The following is a 23,326-nucleotide window of genomic DNA, read 5'->3' as shown; positions in this document are numbered from 1 at the left end:
CATTTGATATAGTAATGATTGATACAACATTTTTAAATCTTAGAGGTTCTTTTCTTAACATTAAATTTATTGTAAATTTCTAAAATATTTTTGAAAGATTTGCATGAGTCTTACTAGGTGCAGTTAAGAAGTTGCTGCTTTAAACATTGTCTCTTTCTCTATGTGTGTGTGTAGTAGCAGTAGTAGAGACAGCACTGATTATTCTTAAGTACAAGTGATGAATCTGATATTACCTAGCACATCAAAGATGTTGTGCAATCACATAAAACCTAGAATGCTTCACTTGCCCAGGTAGTAGACTATCTCCTAAAAATAATGTGCCATAATTGCAAATCACATAAAACCTAGAATGCTTCACTTGCCCAGGAAGTAGACTATCTCCTAAAAATAATGTGCCATAATTGCAAATAGTCATGCTAAGAATGTAGAATCAGAATATAGGAAACGGAAGATATAATTATTGATTTCGTTATTAGAGTTACCAGTGGTTGCAACAAAACTGATCATCAGCTGATACAAATGATCCAATGAATAAGTAACTTTTGTATATTTATTAGAATATTAACATTATGTGGCTGTTAGTAACTAGAATATGGGCAGATGTTTCCAGATAACCTGAGTTGTATGCCATGCATTTTCAAATGAAATGTTATATAAATGAGTAATAATTTGAGCTTGATTTCTAGTACAGCAGGTCCTTGGTATCCACTAGGATTTGGTTCCAGGACCCCCATGGTTACCAAAACTGTGGATACTCATGTCCCATAAAATACAGTGGCATAGTAAAATGGTGTACCTTATATAAAATGGCAAAATAAAGGTTTTCTTTTTTTGAATTTGTAAAGATTTTTTAAATATTTTCAAGCCATGGATATCAGTAGATAAGGAATCCATGGATATGGAGGGCAAGACTGTAAGTCGTGTTCTAACTCAGGTATACCACTTTAGATTGGACGTGGAGTCTCAGATGACTGAATACCTTTCTAGAAAATTGATATACTGTATTTTGGAAAAGGTTAAACTGAGAAACTTGCCCTAAGATATATTTGTCTTTTGTAGTGGCTTTTCCCCTGTATATAGACAGACCTAGTCAAAAACAGCATGTTCCTCTAGTTATCCATTCAAGGTGGCATAATGCACATAAATATCTCAGTGGCAGACAGTCCATAAGATTATAACCAGTAAAGGGGGAGGGGAAGGCTCTTCCTTTGTGTTCTTGTCTAGCAGTCTAAATGTTGGTATCACATAGAATCAGTTTTTAAAAAGTCAAATTTTCATTGTCATACCTTAATTTCCAAAACTGAAACTGAAAACAAATCAGTTCATGATCTGAAAAATAAATAGCCAAAATTCAGTTGTTAGTCTTTAACTAGTTTAGACCTATTGAATCAATGATAATTTGGTAAGTCAACACTTCTTTACATTTTATAATTTGGACATAGGTTAGTGTCTGTTACAAAATACCTTTTTTGTTCTCTTATTGTGTGGCTGATGACTATTACAGTGCCTAGTGATGTGGGATGTTAAATATTTTATTTAGAAAGCAAAACTGTAATCTGAGAACTTCACTAATGTTAGAATAATTCTCAGCAGATCTACACTCAACACACATACATTTTCATCTGAATGCCCTCATCATAGGAGGGTTATTGCTTTATTTCCCCCCTCCCCCAACTATATCTCCTTTCCTCCATTGTGTATATTTTTGGGTATTGCCAATTTCTTGTTGTTGCAGCTGTAGAATCTTTCCGTTATGTAGCTATTCATCACAAGATGTAATCCTGTTTTTTATTGGCAGTATAAAATAGAAATGAGATTATATTCTACCTTCCTTACATCCATAGTAAAAAAGTGCTCTAAAAATAGCTAAATTTAACATTTGATGCTAATTTGTTCTTTATCACTTCTTAACATTTAATTTAATTTATTAGAGTTTTTTTTCATATTTTACATGTAAGTATAGATTGTATGCTTCCATGGGGCAGAGAGAGTGGCCCAGTGTGTAAAGCATAGAATATATTTTGTGTTATTTCTCTAGGTCAGCAGTCTTATACTACATGTGGAAGAAGCCCATACACTTCCAGCAAAGCATTTTACTAGTCCTTATTGTAATATCTACTTAAATTGTGTGCAAGTAGCAAAAACACATGTACGAGAAGGACAGAATCCTGTGTGGTCAGAGGAGTTTGTGTTTGAGTAAGTCTTTTGCTTTTATATTTTAAATTTAAATGTTGTATCCAGTGGTATTCACTGACCAACAGAACAGACACCACTGGAACAAGTGATCGCCTCTCTCTCTTTTAGCCTTCCTAAGCAAACCTGCATCTTTACTTTGGGAATTGGGGGGGGGGGGGATCTTAAGTGAAGATTTGGAGGTGTTGGGGGAGTCCAAGGATAAGAATTACTTTTTTGCAAGCAGAGGCTTGTTTATTTTATTTTATTTTATTTTATTTTATTTTATTTTATTTTATTTTATTTTATTTTGGGGTGTGTTTTTTTTCTCGAGCTATGAGGCCATGTTCTGAAAGAGTTTATTCCTGATGTTTCGCCAGCAGCTGGGGCTGGCATCTTCAGAGAATCAACCTTAGATGCAGTCTTAAGAACATGAATCAGTTCTCACTGATTTATGTTTAATTTTCCTTAGTTTTGAAGTGGGGAAAAAAACACCATTGTTTTGGTTGGATAATGACTGTTTTTCATTTGTGGCTTTATGAAATGAAACTAAATACTGACCTCATTTTTATTATTATTATTACTATTTTTAATTTTACATTGTCACAGTAAGTGTACAATTGTGAATCAGATTTTTTTTCTGTATTTTTCCTAGTGATCTTTCATCTGATATCAATAGATTTGAAATAAGTCTTAGTAACAAAACAAAGAAGAGTAAAGATCCAGATATATGTAAGTTATATACTTTTGAAAGAAACTGCAAGAGCTCAATTAGTAGCATCATACATCTTTTTTATAAGTTTATCACAATTGACAGTTATATCATGAGTAAAAAAAATGTATTGTAGATCCTTTTTTTCAATAAACGTATTATCCCATTAGCATTATCCAACTTTTTCAAAAATCACACTTCATATTAAAGAATGAGGTCTTCATTAATGGCATATCTGATAATGTGTAAGAATAATACTCTCCCTTATTTAAACACATATACAGTGCACTTTCTTTAAAACCCTGGTTCTCTGTGATTTCTGTGACTCACCCACATGGACTGTTCTGTTCCTGTATAGAGCTGATTACAATATTTAGTACTAAATGTAGCATTTTATACCCAATGTACAAATCTAGGCAGGATTCCAACCAATCCTCTTACCATATATACTCGAGGATAAGTCAACCTCATGTAAAAGTATAAGGGCATATTTTGCCATGACCTGTGGATAAGTCAAGGGTAAAACCTGGAGGTTTCTTCAGTGTGTGTATGTGTGTGTACAGCAAGTGAGACTCTAATTGAAGCTTTTTGCTTCACCGTTTGTTTCAACTTTGTTTTCTGCCTTTATCCAGATGGCAATGGCCAGCCCAGGCAGGAGAGGGACTTTGTTTGTCTAGCAGCAATTAATCACTCAGGACTCCTTCAGCTTGGCTCAGGAGAAAAATAAACTTTCTTCCCACCACATAGGGAAATCTGAAAGAGTTGCTATCACATTACCATACTGTCCTGTAAATAAGTCGACCTGGGATTCTGGGGTCAATTTTTGGGCATAAATTTTTTGACTTATAAACGAGTATATATGGTAATTCCCCCCTCCCCAAACAGCAACTCTGTTGAAAACCTCTGGCTTCATACTTTTGAGCTACATTTCACACTTCATAGTTTTCTTCTGAAATTGCTTTTTCACCATCCCATCCCTCCTCTTCCTCCATATTTCTTCATCATATTTTTGTTCCTTCTTGTTCTCATCTTTTTGTCTGTTCTTTGGGAGAAACCCACATAATATGTAAGTGCAAACATTTGTTAGAATTGGATTTATCTAAATTGGAGATATTTTTCTCCCTGATTGATTGATTGATTGATCGATTGATTGTCTTTCTGGATCACCTCCCAGCCCACAAGGGCTCCTGAGGCAATGAATAAATAAGAACCAATTAAAACAAAACAGAGATAAAACATTTTTAAATCATATTAAAATATTCTTTTGAAAACTCCTAAAAGCCTTCTAAAAAACAATCCAGTTTAAACAATCAGATCAGCTAAACTGATACAATCAAATGGCTATACTTGGAGACCAGTATTTTTGGAGAAATAGGAGACAAGAGTTTGAGGCATTCTTTTCAGTGGCCCGTTACACACGGGCTTAAAAGTACGCGCAGAGCGCGTACTAGGGTTAAGGCAGGGCGGTGCATGCTGCGCGCGCAGAAAATGGTGGTGGCCGTTCCACAGGGCCGCCGTCATCGATACGTCACGGCCGCGCCGCCTCCAAACGAGGCGGCGCGGTTGTGACGTATTGGGGTCGCGGCAGGGCGCCTAGGGCGCCCTTTCCGCGACCCCAGAAGGAGCTCTGTTTCGGAGCTCCTTCCTGGTTTGGTCCGCTGGGCGCAGCCTTTAGACGGCTGTGCCCAGCGGACCAAAGGAGAAAGGGGCCAAACGGCCCCTTTCTCCTCCCCGCCGCCGCGGGGTGTCCTTGGGGCTTGAAGCCCTAAGGACACCCCTTTCCAGGCTGCAGGGAAGGGGCCTTTTGCCGCTTCCCCGCAGCCCGGAAAGCGGCGGATCGGGGCTTCAGCGGCTGCCGCTCTGGCCACTGAAGCCCAGATCCGGCGGGGAAAGGTGCGCCTACAGGCCGCCCCAAAGGGGCGGTCTGTAACACGCCAGTGTTTCACTTTAAAATATAAAATGCTTTTCTGAATCAATCTCAAAGAAATTATGGCTGAAATCCAGTGTTGCTCTAGCAGACATCCACTTGCATAATGGAATTTCCTTCCTCTCATCCCAGCGGCCATCTGTACTGCCCAAACGTTTGCTCTGGAGGGTTTCCAAGCCTTCCAGTGCAGATTTAAAGGCTTATTTGGGATTGTGGGGGATAAAGGAATTGCTGTCCTGTTGATTCTCTGAATAAAAACCATTGGGTAAGTGGAACTACGTACAGTGACAAATTCTGTTCCATATTTACTATTTACTAGATTTAAAAATAAAGTATAATTAGTGTCTTCTTTTAAAAAAAATAGCTTTCTGTGCTATTTTCATTCCAAAGGAATTTAATGTGCAAATACGTAATTTTAAAAATCCCATACGTATGTGGGATAACAGATCTGATAAAGTTCATAGTCCTTTGATCTTGCACTCTCAGGTGAATTGTTTTTATTTCATTCTTCTTAGGTTTTTCGTTCTGGTTCAGAGCTCTTTTGTGTCCATCCCCCCCCACACACTGTTCTATCCTGGTGAATCATGCCTCTTTATTTTTTCCTGCTGAAGAATTGTTTAAATAATTGGTTCAACAGATTAGCAGCCATAGCAAAACCCTTTAAGACACACAGGGACTGTGCAGACCAGCATCTTTGCCCCGGGGACAGAGTCGGGACATGGCATATACACAATGCACGCCCCAACTCTGCTCCCAGACTGGCATGATGCTGTGCACTGCACCATACAGCACACATCATTATGGTGCTCCTCTGGTGCTGCATTTAGATGTTGCAGCATCAAAGCAGCACTGATGGCTATGGCACCCTTTCCAAAGCGCAAAAAGAAGCCACTTTTTGTGGCTACTTTTTGCACCATGGAAAGGCCGGATTGGGACTGCCGCTTGCAGTTGCCATAGCCCCGATCTGGCGAATCTGCATAGTCCCATAGTCATATTTCTTGAGTTTAAAACGAAGGCTCATATTTATCTTATTGTGAATAGAAGAGAATGAAATATGTTGTATTATTGCTCATATAAACATTTTTACTGTAATAATGAATTCTAACAATATTGAAGCTAAACATGGCATAAATATTAGTTAACTGAACTATGATTCTGTCAAGAGATTCATTCAATTCTGATTCCTTTCTATTTTAAGTGTTTATGCGATGTCAGTTGAGCCGTCTTCAGAAAGGACAGGCAACAGATGAATGGTTTCAGCTCAGTTCACACATACCTCTGAAAGGCATTGAGCCAGGCTCTTTACGTGTCCGAGCACGGTATTCAATGGAGAAAATAATGCCAGAAGAGGAATACAGTGAGTTTAAAGAGGTATTGAACTACGATATTTTAAATATGCATTGAAAGGGCCTTAAACTGAATATTTATAGAGTTGCTTGTTAGCACATGAAGGATAAAAAAATCTTTAACAATCTCCCATGCTCTTTTAAATCTTGCATTAATTTAAATATGACATGCATGCCATGTCCAGGGATACCTGGAGGATAATTATTGTCATCTTAGGACTTTGCCATCTCTGTTTTTCAGCTAGTATTGCAAAAAGAGCTGCATGTCGTTTATGCCTTATCACGTGTATGTGGACAAGATCGAACACTTCTGGCTAGCATTTTACTGAAGATTTTTCTTCATGAAAAACTGGAGGCATTATTACTGAGAACACTAAATGACAGAGAAATATGTGTGGAAGGTACAGTATGAATATATTAATTTAGATTACTGAAAGTAATTTTCCAGGCCATTCTCCTTCCATTTCAAGTGGCAATATACATTTGCTTCTAGAAAGTCATATTTGCTATTAACCACCCTTAAATTTAAAAGAATTTAATTTTCAAATCCAGTTTATGAATATGTTGTTTTTGTTCAGATGAAGCCACTACCTTATTCCGTGCCACAACGCTGGCAAGTACACTTATGGAGCAGTATATGAAAGCTACAGCCACACGTTTTGTTCACCATGCTCTAAAAGACTCTATTTTAAAGATAATGGAGAGCAAGCAGTCTTGTGAGGTGAGCATGTCTTAATGACATCATAAACATTTCTATTTGTAAAGTAAAGCAATGGAAGCAGAGCAGGTTGTCATTTTGTAAAGTGTACATACTGAAGTTTTCCAAAGTACTTAAAGTAGCATGTTGACTATCCAAGCAGTTCAGGCAGCTTCATAACTGAGAATAGTTTTAAACCTGGATTCCCCTTGGAAGTGCCCTGGATTACACTGATTCCAAATTGGGTTGTTGGAATTATTTTGTATGTCTTGTCAGTTTTCTGAGTATGTTGTTCTTCAAAATATTGGAAGTATTATTTAAAATAAAGTTGAGTATCTAGTTCATGGAGAGCCAGCATGGTATAGTGGTTTGAGTGTTGGACTACAACTCTGGAGTCCAATGTTCAGTTCCCTGCTTGGCCAAGGTCACTCGGTGACCCAAAAAAACCCTTGATAGGTTTGCCTTAAGGTTGTGAAAAGTTGGAAAAAACTTGAAGGCACTTGACAGCAATATGCATCTAGTTCATAGTCGATGCATTGATTAAGGTCAGACAGCATGTCACAAGCATGCAAGTTTTTTAGTTGTTCAGAACTCTTAATCAGGCTGCTTGAGTGAAAATATTGTAGAGAATAGAGGTTGGCCAGACCACTGTTTCCAATTCTTGTTGTTATGTCTCTTCCAAGTCAACTCCTTTTTATGGCAGCCATATCATAGGATTTGCTTGTCAAATTTTATTCTAAGGAGGTTTGCCATTCCTGACATCTAAGGCTGAGAGAGTGTGACTTGCCCAAATTCACTCAGTGCCTTTCCAGAGTCCGGGTCCACCACTCAAACCACTACACTGGCTCTGATATTATTTCCCATGTTTACTAGATATGACAGACTTGTCACATATACTGGAAGAGCTTTCGGAAAGTCAAAATGAGTGATTTTATAAGAATTCATATGTAATTCATATGTGATTGCTGAGATCCAATGTGCTGTTGACTGCTCTAACCTCTAAGAAGTTTGTTTTTATTTTGAATAACCTTACTGGCTCATATATTGAACATAAATTTCAACTCTCTGGTTTTTCTGTTTGTTTTTTAGTTAAATCCTTCAAAATTAGAAAAGAATGAAGATGTAAATACTAATTTAGCACATCTTTTGAGCATTCTCTCAGAGCTGGTGGAGAAAATTTTTATGGCTGCAGAAATACTACCTCCGTAAGTTTATTGCCAATGTATGTAGCTAAATCAAGAGAATACATGGGAGGGAAGAACAAATCCAGGTACCTTGGATATTAATACTGGGAGTTAGGTATTGGGGGCACTGCGCTCCAATGGCTCCATTCCTACCTCTTGGGCAAATTCCAGAGGGTGATGCTGGGGGACAGCTGCTCTTCTAAGAGAGAGTTGACATCTGGCATCCCGCAGGGTGCTATTCTGTCCCCCATGATGTTTAACATTTACACGAAGCTGCTGGGAGAGATCATCCGGAGACATGGGGCACAGTGTTATCAGTACACTGATGACACCCAAATCTATTTCTTTATGTCTCAGACTGTTGCAGTGACTATGGATAGCATCTCTCCTCTGGATGCCTGCTTCGAGTCAGTAATGGGCTGGATGAGGGAAAACAAACTGAAGTTGAATCCAGAGAAAACTGAGGAACTTGCGATAGGTACCCCAAGTCCAGGGATAGAGATTTGTCAACCAGTCCTGGACGGGGTCACACTTCCCCTAAAGGACAAAATTTTCAGTTTGGGAGTACTCCTGGAGCCATCTCTACAGTTGTCATCTCAAGTAGATGCAATGACCAGGAGTGCTTGGTACCAGCTTCGGTTGATACGCCAACTGCGCCCCTGCCTGGACCAAAAGGACCTTGAAGCTGTGGTACATGCACTGGTAATCTCTTGTTTAGATTTCTGTAATGCGCTCTACATGGGGCTACCTTTGTACCAAGTCCGGAAGCTTCAATTGGTTCAAAACGTGGCAACCAGACTGGTCACTGGAACACCTAGATCAGACCACATAACACCTGTGTTAAAATTCCTTCATTGGTTGCCGATTAGCTTCTGGGCGCAATACAAAGTGTTGGTTATTACCATTAAAGCCCTTCATGGCTTGGGCCCAAGTTACTTGAGGGAGCACCTCTTCCTACACAATCCACCCTGCACTCTCAGAACATCTGGAAAGAACCTATTGAAGTACCCAAAAACAAGGCTAACAACAACTTAGAGAACATTCACCGCTGCGGCCCCCAGATTGTGGAACAGCTTGTCGGAGGAGATCCATCTTATCATCACCTTAGATGCCTTCAAGAAGGCACTAAACATGGATCTCTTCCGGCGGGCCTACCCACCTGACATTTTATAAGAGATCTTAAATACTCTGCTACTGATCTGATTGTATGAATGTTAGTGTGAATGTTAGTTGATGATATGTTATTTTAGTGAATTAATAGTAATGTCATTGTTTTATTTATTGTATTTTATATGGAATTGTTTTATTGCTGGAATCCCACCTTGATCCGCAGGGAGAGGTGGGAAATATAAATAAAAAGTATTATTATTATTATTATTATTATTATTATTATTATTATCTTTTGGTTCTTCAACAATTGTTTGTTAGATGATGCTGGTACATAAACCTTGATCAAATTGCATGGTCCAACAGTTCCTTAAAAGAAGTGACTCCACATACTCCATTATACACAGAGTTCAAAATCTGAAGAGCGCTGTTGTGTTTTTTCAGCGCTCTATTAGATATTGTCTTAACCTGTACCACTTTGCTTATATTTATCTTTGACATGACCTTTCATTTAATTCATCTTTTCTTACTCTTTTTAATTTAGAGAACTAATTTGATTTTATAGATGTAATGCAAAATTATTTATTATTGTTGTTGTTACTGTTATTATATACAAAATATCTGTGTATCTGTGATAGTACAATTTTGGAATTTGCTTTCTGAACCACTGCTATCTAAGAGACATACAGTATTCTAAAAATAGATAAATTAACTTTCTTATGTGTATTTTCTGTTTTTTACAGGACACTGAGGTATATTTATGGTTGTTTACAAAAGTCTGTTCAAAATAAATGGCCAGCCAACACAACTATGAGAACAAGAGTGGTTAGGTAAGGGATTGTTGTTGTTCTTTCCTTTAGACCTAAGTTACCATATTTTCTGGCGTATAAAGCGATGGGGGGTATAAGACGACTCCCCACGTTGCCCGCTGGCAGCATCCCTGGCCTGCCCTGAGGGGGTCTTGCGCCGGCTGGAGGGGGCCTCTCTGGAGGCCTGAGAGGATCCTCGGCGGCTGGGCTCTTGCCGCAATTTTTTTCAAAAGGCGGTGGCGGGGAAGCGGCTCTAGAGCCAGCCCTTTACTTCTCCGCGCCGCTGCCACCTGGGATCCTCTGCTCCTCCAGCGGCTTCCACGGAGGACTTCTGAAGCTGCTGGAGGATTGGAGGATCCCTGCCGGCGGCGGCGGTGTCAGCGCGGAGAAGTAAGGGGCCGGCTCTTTGCCTCGGCCCGGCTGGCTCTGGAGCCGCTTCCCCGCTGCCGAGAGCCCAGCTGCCAAGGATCCTCTGAGGCCTCCAGGGAGGCCCCCTCCAGCCGGCGCGAGTGCCGGCTGGCTGGGAGAGGACCCAGCAAGAACCCCAGAGACAGGGAGGTGGCCTTGCCATTCTCATGTCTCTGGGGTATAATTCCAGCATATACGGCAGACTTCAATAGTCGCCTTATACGCCGGAAAATACGGTAAGAATAATTCAGCATTAGTCTTCTGAAATATTTTCAAAGCAGATTTGACCAATTAAATTATTATTTTTTTTAAAATCAAGTTTATATTATATAGTTGTTGTAGTAAAAACAAAGTGTACATGTGTGTTTATGTATCTTCAAGTTGCTTGTCAACTTATGGCGCCCCCATGAATTTAATAGGGTTCATTTACGCAAGAGATACTCAGAGTTCTTTGTCAGTTCCTTCCTCTGAAATACACCCTCAGTTCAAGTCTCCCGCAAATATAGACACTACTGCACCTGGTATTCATTGGAGGTCTCCCTTCCAAGTAGTAACAAGGGCTGACTGTGCTTAGTTTCCAAAATCAGGCAAGATCTGGTACCTTTAGGGTATTTAGGCTTGAGGCTAACTCCCTAGAACGGGGGATCTGAAGTCATTACAGATTAGGAAGGATCATACAAGAGGTTCTTACATTTAGCAAGTGCTGTCAGGTTTGTTTTTTATTTGCTAGGCATATAACTATTTAGCATGTAACTCAGTTAGGATTTGCTGTATCACTGCTTAGTACAATGATCTGTATCAACCCAACTACCGGTTTGCTCTCTGCTTATACCTCATATGTAGTAAATTTTAAACTGGCAAGATGATTGATTATCAAACCATTCTGACAAGAAAGAATTCTCATTTTCTACATCTTAGGAACTACTTTTATCATCCTGTAAAATAGTAAAGAGAATTCTGCCATATAGAGAGGTACAACTACCATATATACTCATATACAGGTCGACCTAGTGTATAAGTCGAGGGAAGATTTCAGGGTAAAAATAATGGCTTTTTCTATGACTCGTGGATAAGTTGAGGGTAAAACCTAGGCTAACAGTCTAAATGGGATAATATGACTTTCTTTCCTCTTTCTCCTTCTCCTGACCTTTACTGACCACCTAATACTACACCTGTGGTACTGGATGGGAGGTTTGAACATTGGGTTGGGGAGTAAAGGAAGTAGAGTTAAATGGGGTGTTTCAAATCAGATTGGGAAAGGAAAGAAGTGGAGCTAAAAGGGATTTTTTTTTTTTTTTTTTTTTTGGATGGGAAGAGAAGGTTTTCAAATCAGACTAGGAAAGGAAAAAAGGAGCTAAAAGGGGTGTTTTTCTCACCTTACAGTCAAGTATATGTGGTATATGATGAAATTGTTCATCTGTATATGTAATGCGAGTTACCACCATCTTGTGAGGACACTCTTAAGATCTATGTGGATTTTTTACTAGCTGGTTGCTTCCAAAGAAATATTTTGAGGAACAGGTTTCATTTTCAAATAATTGGATTCTTGATTTTTTTTCCTTTTCAGTGGTTTTGTTTTTCTTCGACTCATTTGTCCTGCCATTCTGAATCCAAGAATGTTTAATATAATCTCAGGTAAGTGCTTTAGAACAGTGCTACTCAAAGTGATTACACTGGACCAGTGATGGTCCCTGAGCCGTTGGTTATTTGTACCTGGCAAGTTGCCAGAAAAGGGGGAAAAAAAAACAGTACCCATTGAGCACAAATACAGTGCCAGTTCCTTGCTGGTCCTCCTCATCACATAGCCTGAGAAGCACTGCTTTGGCCAGTGTTGTGATAACCAGGTGTATCTCTTTACTTCTTGATACAGTGGTGAGAAAACACCTTCTTAATAGGTTTGTAAGGAATGACGTGTTGCATAATTTTCTCACTAGAAGGGTAGGTACACAAATATAATGGGCTTGCATGGATGGGTTGTATAATAAGTAAGGCCTTAGATGAACAGATTGCTTACCTTTGACTGTGGTTCTTCGAGTGATCATCAGTGCCCTCACACATTAGGGTTTTGCACCTGCGCAGAGACTCCATTTGGAGGTTCAAAAGCTGAACAGATTGGCAGGTAGCCCCATTCACTCCCGTGTACATAGCATGTTCAGTCCCACCAATCTAGCTCCACCCTAGGTTCAAGTCTGTCACAAAAAACACAGGGACCCAGAAGGGGAGGTAGAGCAGGTATGTGTGAAGGCACAGATGACCACTCAAAGAACCACAGTTACAGGTAAGCACCCTGTTCTTCTCTTTTGTGGCCTCTGTGCCTCACACATTAGGATGACTAAAAAGCTTGCCTATGGAAGGTGGGCAGGTCACTATAGAATAGATGAAAGAACAGAACGACCAAAATGGGCATTCTGGCATGACTTGGAGTCAAGCCTGTAGTGTCTGACAAACAGAAGGTTGTGACCATGTAGCAGTCCTGCAGAGGTTATGTAGAGGGACACCTTGGAGGAAGGCAGCAGATTAGGACACAGCCCTGGTTGAGTGTGGATGCACACCAACATGATGAGGACATTTAGCAAGTTCAGAGGCCAGGAGAATAGTCTTTGCAGTCCTTAGGCCAGGAAAATAGTCTGTGCAATCCAAACCTTTGTGAAGAAACAAGGGTGGCCCTATTTGGGTCCACCAGAACAAATAAACAACTTGTTGGTCAACCTGAACTCAGCAGAACATTGAACATAAAAGGCCAAAGCACAACGAACATCCAGAGTGTGCATAGTGTTTTCCAAAGGAGTGGACGGCTCCAGAAAAATGTAGTCAGAACAGTGTCTTGAGACGGTTGGACTGTCTATCGTGGTCGAACACCGATAGGAACCAATTCTGAAGAGGCCTGAATTTCATGTGCACCATATAGGTTACAACCATGTTGACGCCATGAGACCTAGGAGACACTGAATGTCCCTCACAGTTGGATGGTGATGATGAAGGACAGTTCAGATGTGAGATCAAAGAGACTCAGCCCTTCTTGTGGGAAGATCTGTCCAAGTCATGACAGAGTAATAATGTTCCTATAACTCTATTACTCTGACAGTTCCAGAATGGACTTGGAAGGGTTGATGGTAAGACCAAGGTCCATGAGAAGAGAAGGGTATAATGAACATCTCGGAACAGTTAGTTGTGAGAGGGCGACACCAGAAGTCAATAGTCTAAATATGGAAAAATCTTTATCCCCTGAACACGAAGGTGTGAGATCACCGTCTGTCTCCTCGATAAAGGAAAGGCAGAATGGACTGTAGAGTCACCATTTTGAACTTGTGTGGGGTGATGTAGTGGAAAACTCCTGAGACCTAAAATAGGATGGAAGTCTCTGTCCTTCGGAACTGTGATGTACCTGGAGAAATAGCCGTCCAGTCTGCCCCTGTCTGGGATGCATTGGATGGCACCCTTGTCGAGATGAAAGGTGATTTCGTCCTGTGGAGTTGTTAAAGATGGAGTGGAGCAAAAGATGCCAAGAGGTGGAGTATTTGAAAATTCTATGGCGTAGCCAAGTCGAATGATGGTTAAGACCCAGGCATCTGTGGTGAACTTCCACCAGGTGTAGAAGCAGGGAAATTTGGAAATTTTAATATGTGATATAACATAAAAGACTGGCTGGTGCAGAGGTGATGCCCTCATGAACAGGTAAAAAATGAGACTTAGTAAAAGACTAGGACATTCTAGAAAACTGCTGCTGCGGCTGATAGTGTTGCAGTCTAAAGGGCTTTCTGGAGAAGTAGTTTGAGAGGAGCCACGGAACTGCGAAGAAGTGGAGAAGTGAGATCTTGAGTAAGTTGAGGAAGCAGATCTAGAGCACCATTGCGGGCACAGACGATACGTTTGCCTCTGTCCAGTGAAACCAAGCTTTTTCCTAGTGAAGCAAGTTTTACAAAGATGGGGTCTAAGGAATCATCTGGTTTTGGTGTTGAAAAGACCCTCTCCCTCGGAAGGAAGGCCCTTCACACATTGCTTGTCCTCATCAGTAAGGTTGGTGTACCTGAGCCATGCATAGCACCGAAGAACAACTTGGAGGCCAGTCAATTGAGTGAGTGTCTTGCTGAATGTATCTGCTGATTAATGGAAGAGCCTCGTAAAAGTTCAAGGCCATGGCTTTCTACTCCTCAGGGAGGCTTGGCATAAAGATTGTCATCCTGTCCCAGAGGAATTTTTGATAAGCAGATATGCAAGCCTGCTTGCTGCCCACTTTGGCTGAGAATGCTGCAGAGGAATAGAAAAGCCTGCCAAAGATGTACAAATGCCTCTCTTCTTTGTCAACTGGGGCAGATTGTGTTTTCTCAGAGGACTTCGATGTAGACTCCACCACCAATGAGTTAGGTACTGGGTGGGTGAAAAGGTAGGAAACACTGTCAGGTTGGACTCTGTATAACCTTTCTAGGTGTTTGGAAACAGGTGGCATGGAGGAAGGCTTAGCCCAAGAAAGTTGCATGACATCTGAGAGTTGATGCCAAGAATGGCTGTACTACTAAAGCAAGAGGTTTTGAGTTCAGTATTTGAAAGATTGGATCTCTTGCCAGCTTAGGCAAAGCATCCACATGGAGACCAAGGGCCCTGGCCATCGTGGTTACCACATTGGAAAACAACTTGACATTCTCCAGTGGAGAGTAAGGACCAGTATCCTCTACCTCTTCAGGAGGAGACTATGAGAGGAGAAAGGAATGCCAGCCAAGAGGTCTTGGTTTCATAATTAGATTCCTCAATGGATTGTTGAGGATGCCATGGGGTAACAAATTGGACCACTTGTGTAGGTGGTACCGAGGATCGCAAAGTCATTGATGCTGTGGATGGTATCGACCTTGGTACTCAAGGTGCAATCAGCATCGGCATCATAGATGGAACAGTTGTGGCAGATACTAACGATATCACAGATGGTACAGTGTGCCCGCGTCATACGCAAATTTGAGCATACGCTCAAGCCTGTGTAGAGCCACGCAAGACTGCGCAAAGCATAAGGGGCAGCACATCCCATTTGAATGAATGGGGCGCGTGCCCATGGCACGCCGCTGCGCCACCATGGGCATGAACCCCATGGAGCCCCATGGGGCCCCATGGGGCTCAAGCATACACATTTTTGGCTTATGCGGGGAGGAGTCCAGAACGGATCCCCGCGTAAGTCAAGGGCGCACTGAATAGGTGTTACCATAGAAGTAGCTACATATTGTAGGTCGTCAGCATCGAGTAACAGCTGGAGTAGGAGACGGAGGAGGAGGAGGGCACCCTTGAGTCCCTTGTATCCTGCTGGAGAAAAGACGATGGAGGAGTAATGGTCTATAATAAAAGATAGGACCTAGAAGAACAGTACCAATACGAGGAGCAGGATTGGCACCGGGAATGTTCTCGATACCAAAATGGAGAGTGGAAGGAGGTGATGGTACCGATCCTGATAGGAAGGAAAATAGAACCTGTACGATGATGATCATCCTCTCCAATAGTCCTCTGTCCTATACCACTGCATGTAGGAGGTCAAGGTATAGTGAGGAATCCACTCCATAATACAGCCTTGAAGAAGAACGGGAAAGGTCTGGTGAATCCCTATATGGAGTCATGGAATGGTGAGACCTGACTGACAAAGGATGTCAGAATAGAGGACACAGTGAAGAGGAGAGTCTATAAGCCCTCGTTGATGAAGCCAAGATCTGGTAGCGGAGAAAGCATTGTTACCGGTGTCGACATTGGTATAGGAGATGGAGCAGGTTGGAAGGATGGTACCAAAGCCATGCTTGGTATAGATGTCAATGGCGCTCCTGGCATGGAGTCCATAAGGGAGACTGAAAGGGGCACAGAAGCAGGCCCTGAGGAAATCAGTATTGAAGCCACAGAGGTCTTCGGGGCAACAATACAAAGCTTTGGATGTTTATGCTTTCTTTTAGCCTTTGCAGGGTCAGTGTCTGACCAGCCCTCTGAAGTCGCTGGCCACTTTTTTGTCTTGTAAGATTCCAGTGGCTGAGAAGTCGAAGGCATTTCTTGTAATGATGGAGAAGACCCAGCAGGGTTTGCTACCTCAGTGGTAGGCTCCATAGCATAGATGACACAGAAGCTGATGATTTGGAGGCTGTAGATATTGACACCATCAATGTCGATGGTTGAGCCACCTTTCAGATCTTTGGACCCTACGGTAGTTTTGAGATGGAAACCAACTTCAAAGGGTCTTTTGAAGCGACTGCATGCTCTGCCACCAATGGAGAGCATTTGAAAAGTAAAAGAGTGGCAAACTGAGCAGCATTCCAGAACATGGCTCTCTCCCAGTAAGCGCTACTTTACGATGACAAGAAACGCAGAACTTAAAAAGTGAAGTGAAGGCCATAAGCGGTAAGGAGAAAATGCCCAGCTGGGTGGAAACTGCTAAAAAACAACTACTTCCAGTTTTTTTTGTTTGTTTTTTTGAGGGGGGTTAAACAGAGGTCAAGAATAAAAAAGGAAAAACTGATGAAAATAAGAAGAAAAATAGTAATCTAAACATAGACAGAATATTTTAGCTAGGGAACTACCTAATAGATGTTAGTTTTGCAGCAAACGAAAGAGAACTGAGGGTGGAGCTAGACTGGCAGGATTGGGTATACTCAGTACATGGGAGTGGGTGGAACTACCCACCAAAATGCTCAGCTTTTGAACCTCCAAATGCAGCTACATTAACTTCTGTTAATGTTAGCTTCTATGCTAATTCAATGTGATGTAGAGTGTTAGGGGAAAGTGCAAGTGCCCAGACTTATCAGTCTTGTTATTTCTGAATCGTTTGGATATCTGTTAGATGGTCCATTGTATGCTTGTGCTTTTTTAGTTTTTAAAAGGACCTTTTTACTCCAGTTCTTCAAAAGGTAAACTGCCACACACTCACTGCTTGTATGTTCCCTATTGCCTTCCTCCCTCACTTAAGAAAGGAAACGTTGTTTGGGAGGTTCTCCCACTGCCATTAATTAAGAGCATACCACTTAATGGGGCAGATAACCTGGTGTGGTTTAGGTGGGGGAAGTAATCTTGTTGCTTAGATCTGTGCCTCTGCCCTAGATTGGTCTGCCAGCCAGTCTAGTTATCAGCCACTAGTACTATACTGTCATTATGAGTTATAATTGTCAAACCGTTTATCTCAGATTCTCCTTCTCCTACTGCTGCAAGAACACTGACGCTGGTCGCCAAGTCTGTGCAGAATCTAGCAAATCTAGTTGAGTTTGGGGCAAAGGTAAATACGAAGCAAAACATAAGTGAAATCTTTCTAAGTGTATTTATAAGTTGAAACTAATTTCTATGCTGTATGTTTAATGAGGGAATTTATGTAATCCAATCACTGTTCCTATACTGGTCTCCAGGAAAGGGAAAATTCTCATAGCTCAGTAGAAAGCCACATAACTTGTGAGTAATTTGTCTCATGTTCAGTGCCTGGAATTAATTGTGAAAAGGGATGCAGTAGAGGAGTAGGAAAGAATTCAACTTTAGGAATAAAAAATATTTAAATAAATAAATATGGGCACAACTGCTTGTCTTCTTACTGACTGTAGAAGAGCCACAGCCACCAAAGAACAAAGAGCTTATCAGTACAGTCGATTAGCATTCATACTTTGAAAGCATAACTGAAACAAAATATAAACTTTTGAAAAGCTTCCCCCAAAACTCATCTCAGACTTTACAAAATGTTGTTTAAACCAAACACAGACATATCACTGTCCCAGAACTTAAAAAAATTACAAAAATTAAAGGAGATAGAACTATGATCCCATTGCTTTCAGACTTGATTATTACAGAGGGCTCTACCTGGGCCTGCCTTTGAAGATTACTAACTACATTTGAAGATTACTAACTAGGTAGTTTCAGATGTTGTGCATGCCCTGCCCTAGTGGGTAACGGATAGAAGTGCACGATAAAGGTGTTTTGTGTCTTCTGCTCTGGCTTTACTCTTTAAAAGCTTGCACAGTCTGGAACTCTTATGTCTCAAGGACCTTATCTCACCATGTGAACTCATTCACCAGTTGAGGTCCAGTCACTTGAGCCTGTTGACTGGTTTTCCTATGTGATGGGTTTAAAGAGCAAAGCTGTTCTAGCACTAATCTCAAATCACTGAAACTTCTCAAGTAGACATCAGCAAGATATCAGTATTGTTTTAATTTTCAAACAGCTCTAACACTTATACTGAACCTTTAGATTAAGATTTTAGTTCTCAGTGGCAGCTGTGTCATAACATTCTTTTATTTGTGTTTTAAAACTGGTTTTGGTTATATTTGTTTTTTTTTACTAAGAATAGTATGGGAAAGGTGTAAAATTATTGTATTAATAGAATGTAAACAAAATCTAGAAAGCATCACATCTTTATCTAGATACATATAGGATGTGTCAGGTGGTAATTCAGTAATTTGAATTTTAGGAGCCCTATATGGAAGGTGTAAATCCTTTTATCAAGAGTAACAAACACCGGATGATCATGTTTTTGGATGAACTTGGGGTAAGAAGATTGACATCTATCATCCTCTATGATCTACTTGTCCACTTCAAAAATTAGAGCGGTTTTTTTAGGCTTTTTGCAAGGCCTGCAGCCAATACTTGTTGATGGTATATTTTGAAATGCAGCTAACGTAGGACTGATTCACATGGCTAGTCCCAGTTAAAAGTTAAATTCTCTGAACCACTTGAGATTTACTTAAGCTTTACCTAACATTTTGCAGTTGATTCAGTGGGTCACCTCTAAGACTGCAGATGGATTTAGACTCTAACCTACTTATCTTTAAGGAAAGAGTGGGAGAACTTTGGTAAATAGCCAACTTCTGGGCAAGCATGTTGACATTTCTATGCCAGTAGTGAGTGGATCATGTCAGCAAGTAGCTGTCCCTTACTGCTACTGCACTCTACTCCTAAATAGCACCCTACTGTTATTTCAGACTCTCTGCCTATTTCCCACTTACATATGCTGTCATATTCATATACAATCCTGCCTTAAAATGCTCCCCATGCTACGGTTAGGCTTACAAAGCTAAGCCAAACAATAGCGAATTTTGGTGGAATTTTAGATGGGGGTGAGTCACTGCTTTGAGTAGGGGAGAATTAGCACTTTTCTAATTAGCCCTAAATTCACCTCAATTGAATTTAGGCTTTCCCTTGACATCTGCTGAACTGTAAAGTGTAAGCATTATTTAAGAACATGACTTTTCTTTGTGGGTGTCTTATATTCTGTTAGCTGTAAAACAGTTTATTAAAATATAGATATCCACTGGATGACCTAAGGCAAGTCATATGCTCTCAGCCTCAGGAGAAGGCAATGGCAAAGTTCCTCTGAACAAATCTTGCCAAGAAAACCCCCATGATAGATTTGTCATGGGGTCACCATTAGTCGGAAATTTCTTGAAGGCACACAACAACAAAAGTGCCTATTCCTGTGTTAAGTCGCATATTGGGAAAGAGGCAGGATTCCCCCCCATCTCTGCTCAAAGCTTGCTCTTGTGTTAACCAGAAAATATCCTTCAAAGGTTCATAAACTAATTGCCATCCCACTGGTTTCATATTCACTGTTACTGCTGTAACTTGGAATTCTAGTACATTGCAGGCATTGAAAATGTAGACAGTTTGTCTGGATTGCATGCATGACATAATTTTAAGAAATCATTTCTGTTAAATGATAAAATGCAGTGCTGTGTATTAGCCACTTGCTGAGCTCACTTCATCACACTCCTCTAACTCCTTGAGGTTAAACTAAGCTTATTTTCACTCTTATTCCTCTTGCGTATTCAATACAAGCATACACTCTACCATTTGAACTTTACATTTCCTGTGCAGAAGGAGAAACATTGTCTGTATGAGTAGATACTGCAGTTATCTACCTACAGAGAAAGTAGGGAATGTTTGCCAGCGAATATGAATAAATATGCCATGATGCCTTTTCACTGAAAATGTTTCTAAGCACTTTTAATACTTCTTGTTCAAGAATGTACCTGAACTTCCAGACACTACAGAGCCCTCTAGAACTGACTTGTCACGTGATCTAGCAGCCCTTCATGAAATCTGTGTAGCACATTCTGATGAACTTCGAACACTGAGTAATGAACGAGGGGCAATGCAGGTAAGAGCTGTTCTAGAAAATGGATTCTTCCTCATTTCGCTTAAGTGTTAGTTGCAGACACAAAGAACAAGCTAGGCAAAATTAAAGAGCCAGTTGCAAATATAACATAACCTCGGTGTATCAAAGTGCACTATAGCAGAACAAAATAGATAAAAGTCTACTTCGTGATCTCTAAAATGTGAATTGGTGGGAGTCTGTCAGATTTGAAACAAAACATATTTAGAACCTGGTTATGAAAATTGCTCAGGGGGCTCTTTGTACTGTAGATTGCTCCTGTCCCATGTTTTCTGTGTTCCAAATGGCAGAACAGTTTGGCATTTGAAAAAAAAGGGCTTTCACAGTATGAAATATTTTACCAAACGTATCAAAATGATAAGAGTGAAATTCTTATGTGTTGTCAAACATTGTTACCCTAACTCATCAGTTATCCAGGTTAGGAAGAGACTTTATTTCCCTCAGGCTGTATTTTGTCAGTTATTACATTCACGGGTTTGTGAATGAATAAATTGACCATATATTTTCAACTTGGAATACTTAATATTAGCATTATTAGGCTTAATAGTGGAGCCAATTACATGCTGATAAATTTAAAGCACACAAGGTGTGTGTTCACACAATAACTAGGGATCTGCACGTACTCTGGCTTGTCATGCATGAGTGGTGTGCTGGTGCACTCTGCTTAGCCATTCCTGTTTTTAGTAAACAAAACACAACAGCTTTGCAGTTGGTTTACTGCACCGCTCGGCAATGGTTAGTTTCCCTTCTCTGACATGTTCTTTCCCAACAATCCAGAATCCATTTTTTACTTCCTTCTCTGGTTTGTTGGCATGGAACAAACCAAAGAATGGCAGCCGTTGGTTGCATATAACAGTAATGTATAACACAAAGCAAAGCTCCACTGTTTTTTTCAGCTGTTTCTCCTGCAAGTGGAATGACTTCACAATATAAAATAGCTTTCTGCTCATTCATGACAACCCAGGTTTCCCACAGATCCCCATATGAAAATGAGAGAGCTTTTATGTTGCCCATTCCATGGTTACAATTCAAAGGTATACTAAAAGCTTAAATGATTTTATCCTTTAAAATGGGTAGAGATTCTGTGGTCCTTCATCAATTTCAGAGTTGCAACTCATGCTAGGGTCGCAGCCTAGCAAGTGTTACCAATGGTGTGGAATGAAGGGACTGTAATGAAATAACATATGAAGCATCAAATGTCGCATATCCCTGCTCTGAAGCTGCAGAAAAGCTGTGCACATCTGAGGATCAAGAGCATCACACTGATATTTTAATGTATAAATAGTAAAAACTTCGCTAATCCTCTTAATTATCTACATTTTTTAACAGCATGTGTTGAAGAAGCTGCTGGCAATAACAGAACTGCTTCAACAAAAGCAAAATCAGTATTCTGTGTCTAACAACATCAGGTAGCAGCTTTCTGCATGATCTAGCATGTTCAGTACGACAACATTCACCAATATCACTTCCTCTTTGCTCTTGCCAAAAATAGCACACACATTTCCAGTGATGTGTGAACTATGCAAAACACAAAAACAAAGAACCTGTTGGTGACTGAACATAACCAGCAGCTTTAAGCTATCTGTGCAGGACACTTGCACTTTCTTCCACTTGGAAACAATTTTCACAACCTCTGAGCCTTGGTGTACAGATCACCTTCCACAAAGAAAATGCTGTGACTGTCTCTATGAACTTTAGAGTTGTTTCAACACCTCCAATTGCCAAAGTCTTGCTGTCTTTTTGGGGGGAAACAAAAACAAATCTATAGCCAACTGCTAAGGAAGTGTTTTGACAGCAAAATATAACTGGATAGAACACACTTTACTGTAATTTCACTGGTTACAACTATATTAGGATTGTTCAACCACTTTGAAATATATTTACAGCTTCCAGAATTTGATAAGAAATCTTTGCCGTACACTTTTTGTACCATTTGATTTCTCTTGTTTAGAATTGTGTTGAAAGAATATGCAGTCTGGGGTTTGTCAAGCTTTTTTTCAAATGTGCCACTTATTATTTGAATGATTTTTCCCATCAAGGACTGTATATCCAAATAAATCAGTGCTTTTTGTAAAATGTTTACAACAGTAAATAATTTGAATTAAGTTTATTGATTATTGTATCAGGCATGCATGCATTCATTAAACAATTTTATAGCATACTTATCCCTCTTTTTTGCCTACCGCCTCTCAGTTTAATTGCTTTGGAAAAATGCAGGTCTCTATTGAAAAAAGATTCCTCTTGTCCTGTAAGTTTTTTTAACATGCTAGGATACTGATCTAGACTGGGGCCCCTTTCTACCTATGGTCAGTAACAAGGAGACATTTTGTAGGACTGGAGAACACTAGCCTGGTTATTTCTTCCCTAGGAGACAAACCAATCTTCTGTAAAGATTAAATCAGTTAGATACATGAATACAATCCTAAAGGACCCACATAAGTCAACTTTTTCACAAGTCCCTGGTGTTTTCTTATACAAAAAGCAGCCTGACAGACAATCCCAGGTTTGCAGTAAATAACAAAAGGGGTGCAAAGATGGCCAAGCAGCTACTTTAAATTCACTTTTTACTTCTAGCACATTCTACATGTAGCCTGCTACAGGAACTCTCTTCAACCATCCCATTAAGCCCTGCTCAAGTGTTCACCTGAATATATATAGGGCTAAAATGACATGTACATAAGTGATACATTAAGCTCATGTTTTTGAGCATCTGAGTTACTTTTGTACTCTGATCACAAAGATCTAGAAGGCTTTTGTGGTCATATTTGACTGAATGTGATCATATTTTACTGAACGTAGTTACAAAGCTCCTCTAAATGGAAACCCTGATAAGTTTGGGCTCCTGCTTTGATCTTTGTAACA

At 40.3% G+C, this 23,326-nt stretch overlaps 1 protein-coding gene across 3 annotated transcripts in view; it reads left to right on the top strand.

Moving 5' to 3' along the window:
• Positions 1-22,603, top strand: part of RASA1 (RAS p21 protein activator 1) — an 84,841-nt gene extending 62,238 nt beyond the window's left edge. For 2 of the 3 annotated variants that reach the window (XM_089493578.1, XM_089493586.1), the window contains 12 exons: positions 2,039-2,196; positions 2,828-2,904; positions 6,010-6,182; positions 6,399-6,558; positions 6,736-6,878; positions 7,944-8,059; positions 9,889-9,975; positions 11,930-11,997; positions 17,499-17,587; positions 18,764-18,841; positions 20,315-20,449; positions 21,794-22,603. In XM_089493578.1, the coding sequence (XP_089349704.1) occupies positions 2,039-2,196; positions 2,828-2,904; positions 6,010-6,182; positions 6,399-6,558; positions 6,736-6,878; positions 7,944-8,059; positions 9,889-9,975; positions 11,930-11,997; positions 17,499-17,587; positions 18,764-18,841; positions 20,315-20,449; positions 21,794-21,877 (1,368 nt within the window). In that variant the 3' untranslated portion in view covers positions 21,878-22,603. Of the gene's footprint in view, positions 1-2,038; positions 2,197-2,827; positions 2,905-6,009; positions 6,183-6,398; positions 6,559-6,735; positions 6,879-7,943; positions 8,060-8,395; positions 9,339-9,888; positions 9,976-11,929; positions 11,998-17,498; positions 17,588-18,763; positions 18,842-20,314; positions 20,450-21,793 lie in introns of those variants that run through there. The other variant, XM_089493580.1, reaches the window with a different exon arrangement.
• The last annotated feature ends 723 nt before the right edge of the window (positions 22,604-23,326 follow it).

The sequence above is a fragment of the Sceloporus occidentalis genome, unplaced genomic scaffold (assembly GCF_023333645.1).
Source record: "Sceloporus occidentalis isolate IW3139 unplaced genomic scaffold, rSceOcc1.0.p SCAF_1, whole genome shotgun sequence".
Classification (NCBI taxonomy): Eukaryota; Metazoa; Chordata; class Lepidosauria; order Squamata; family Phrynosomatidae; genus Sceloporus; species Sceloporus occidentalis.
Note: the sequence above shows the minus strand (reverse complement) of the source record. Positions and strands in the feature narration are given on the sequence as shown.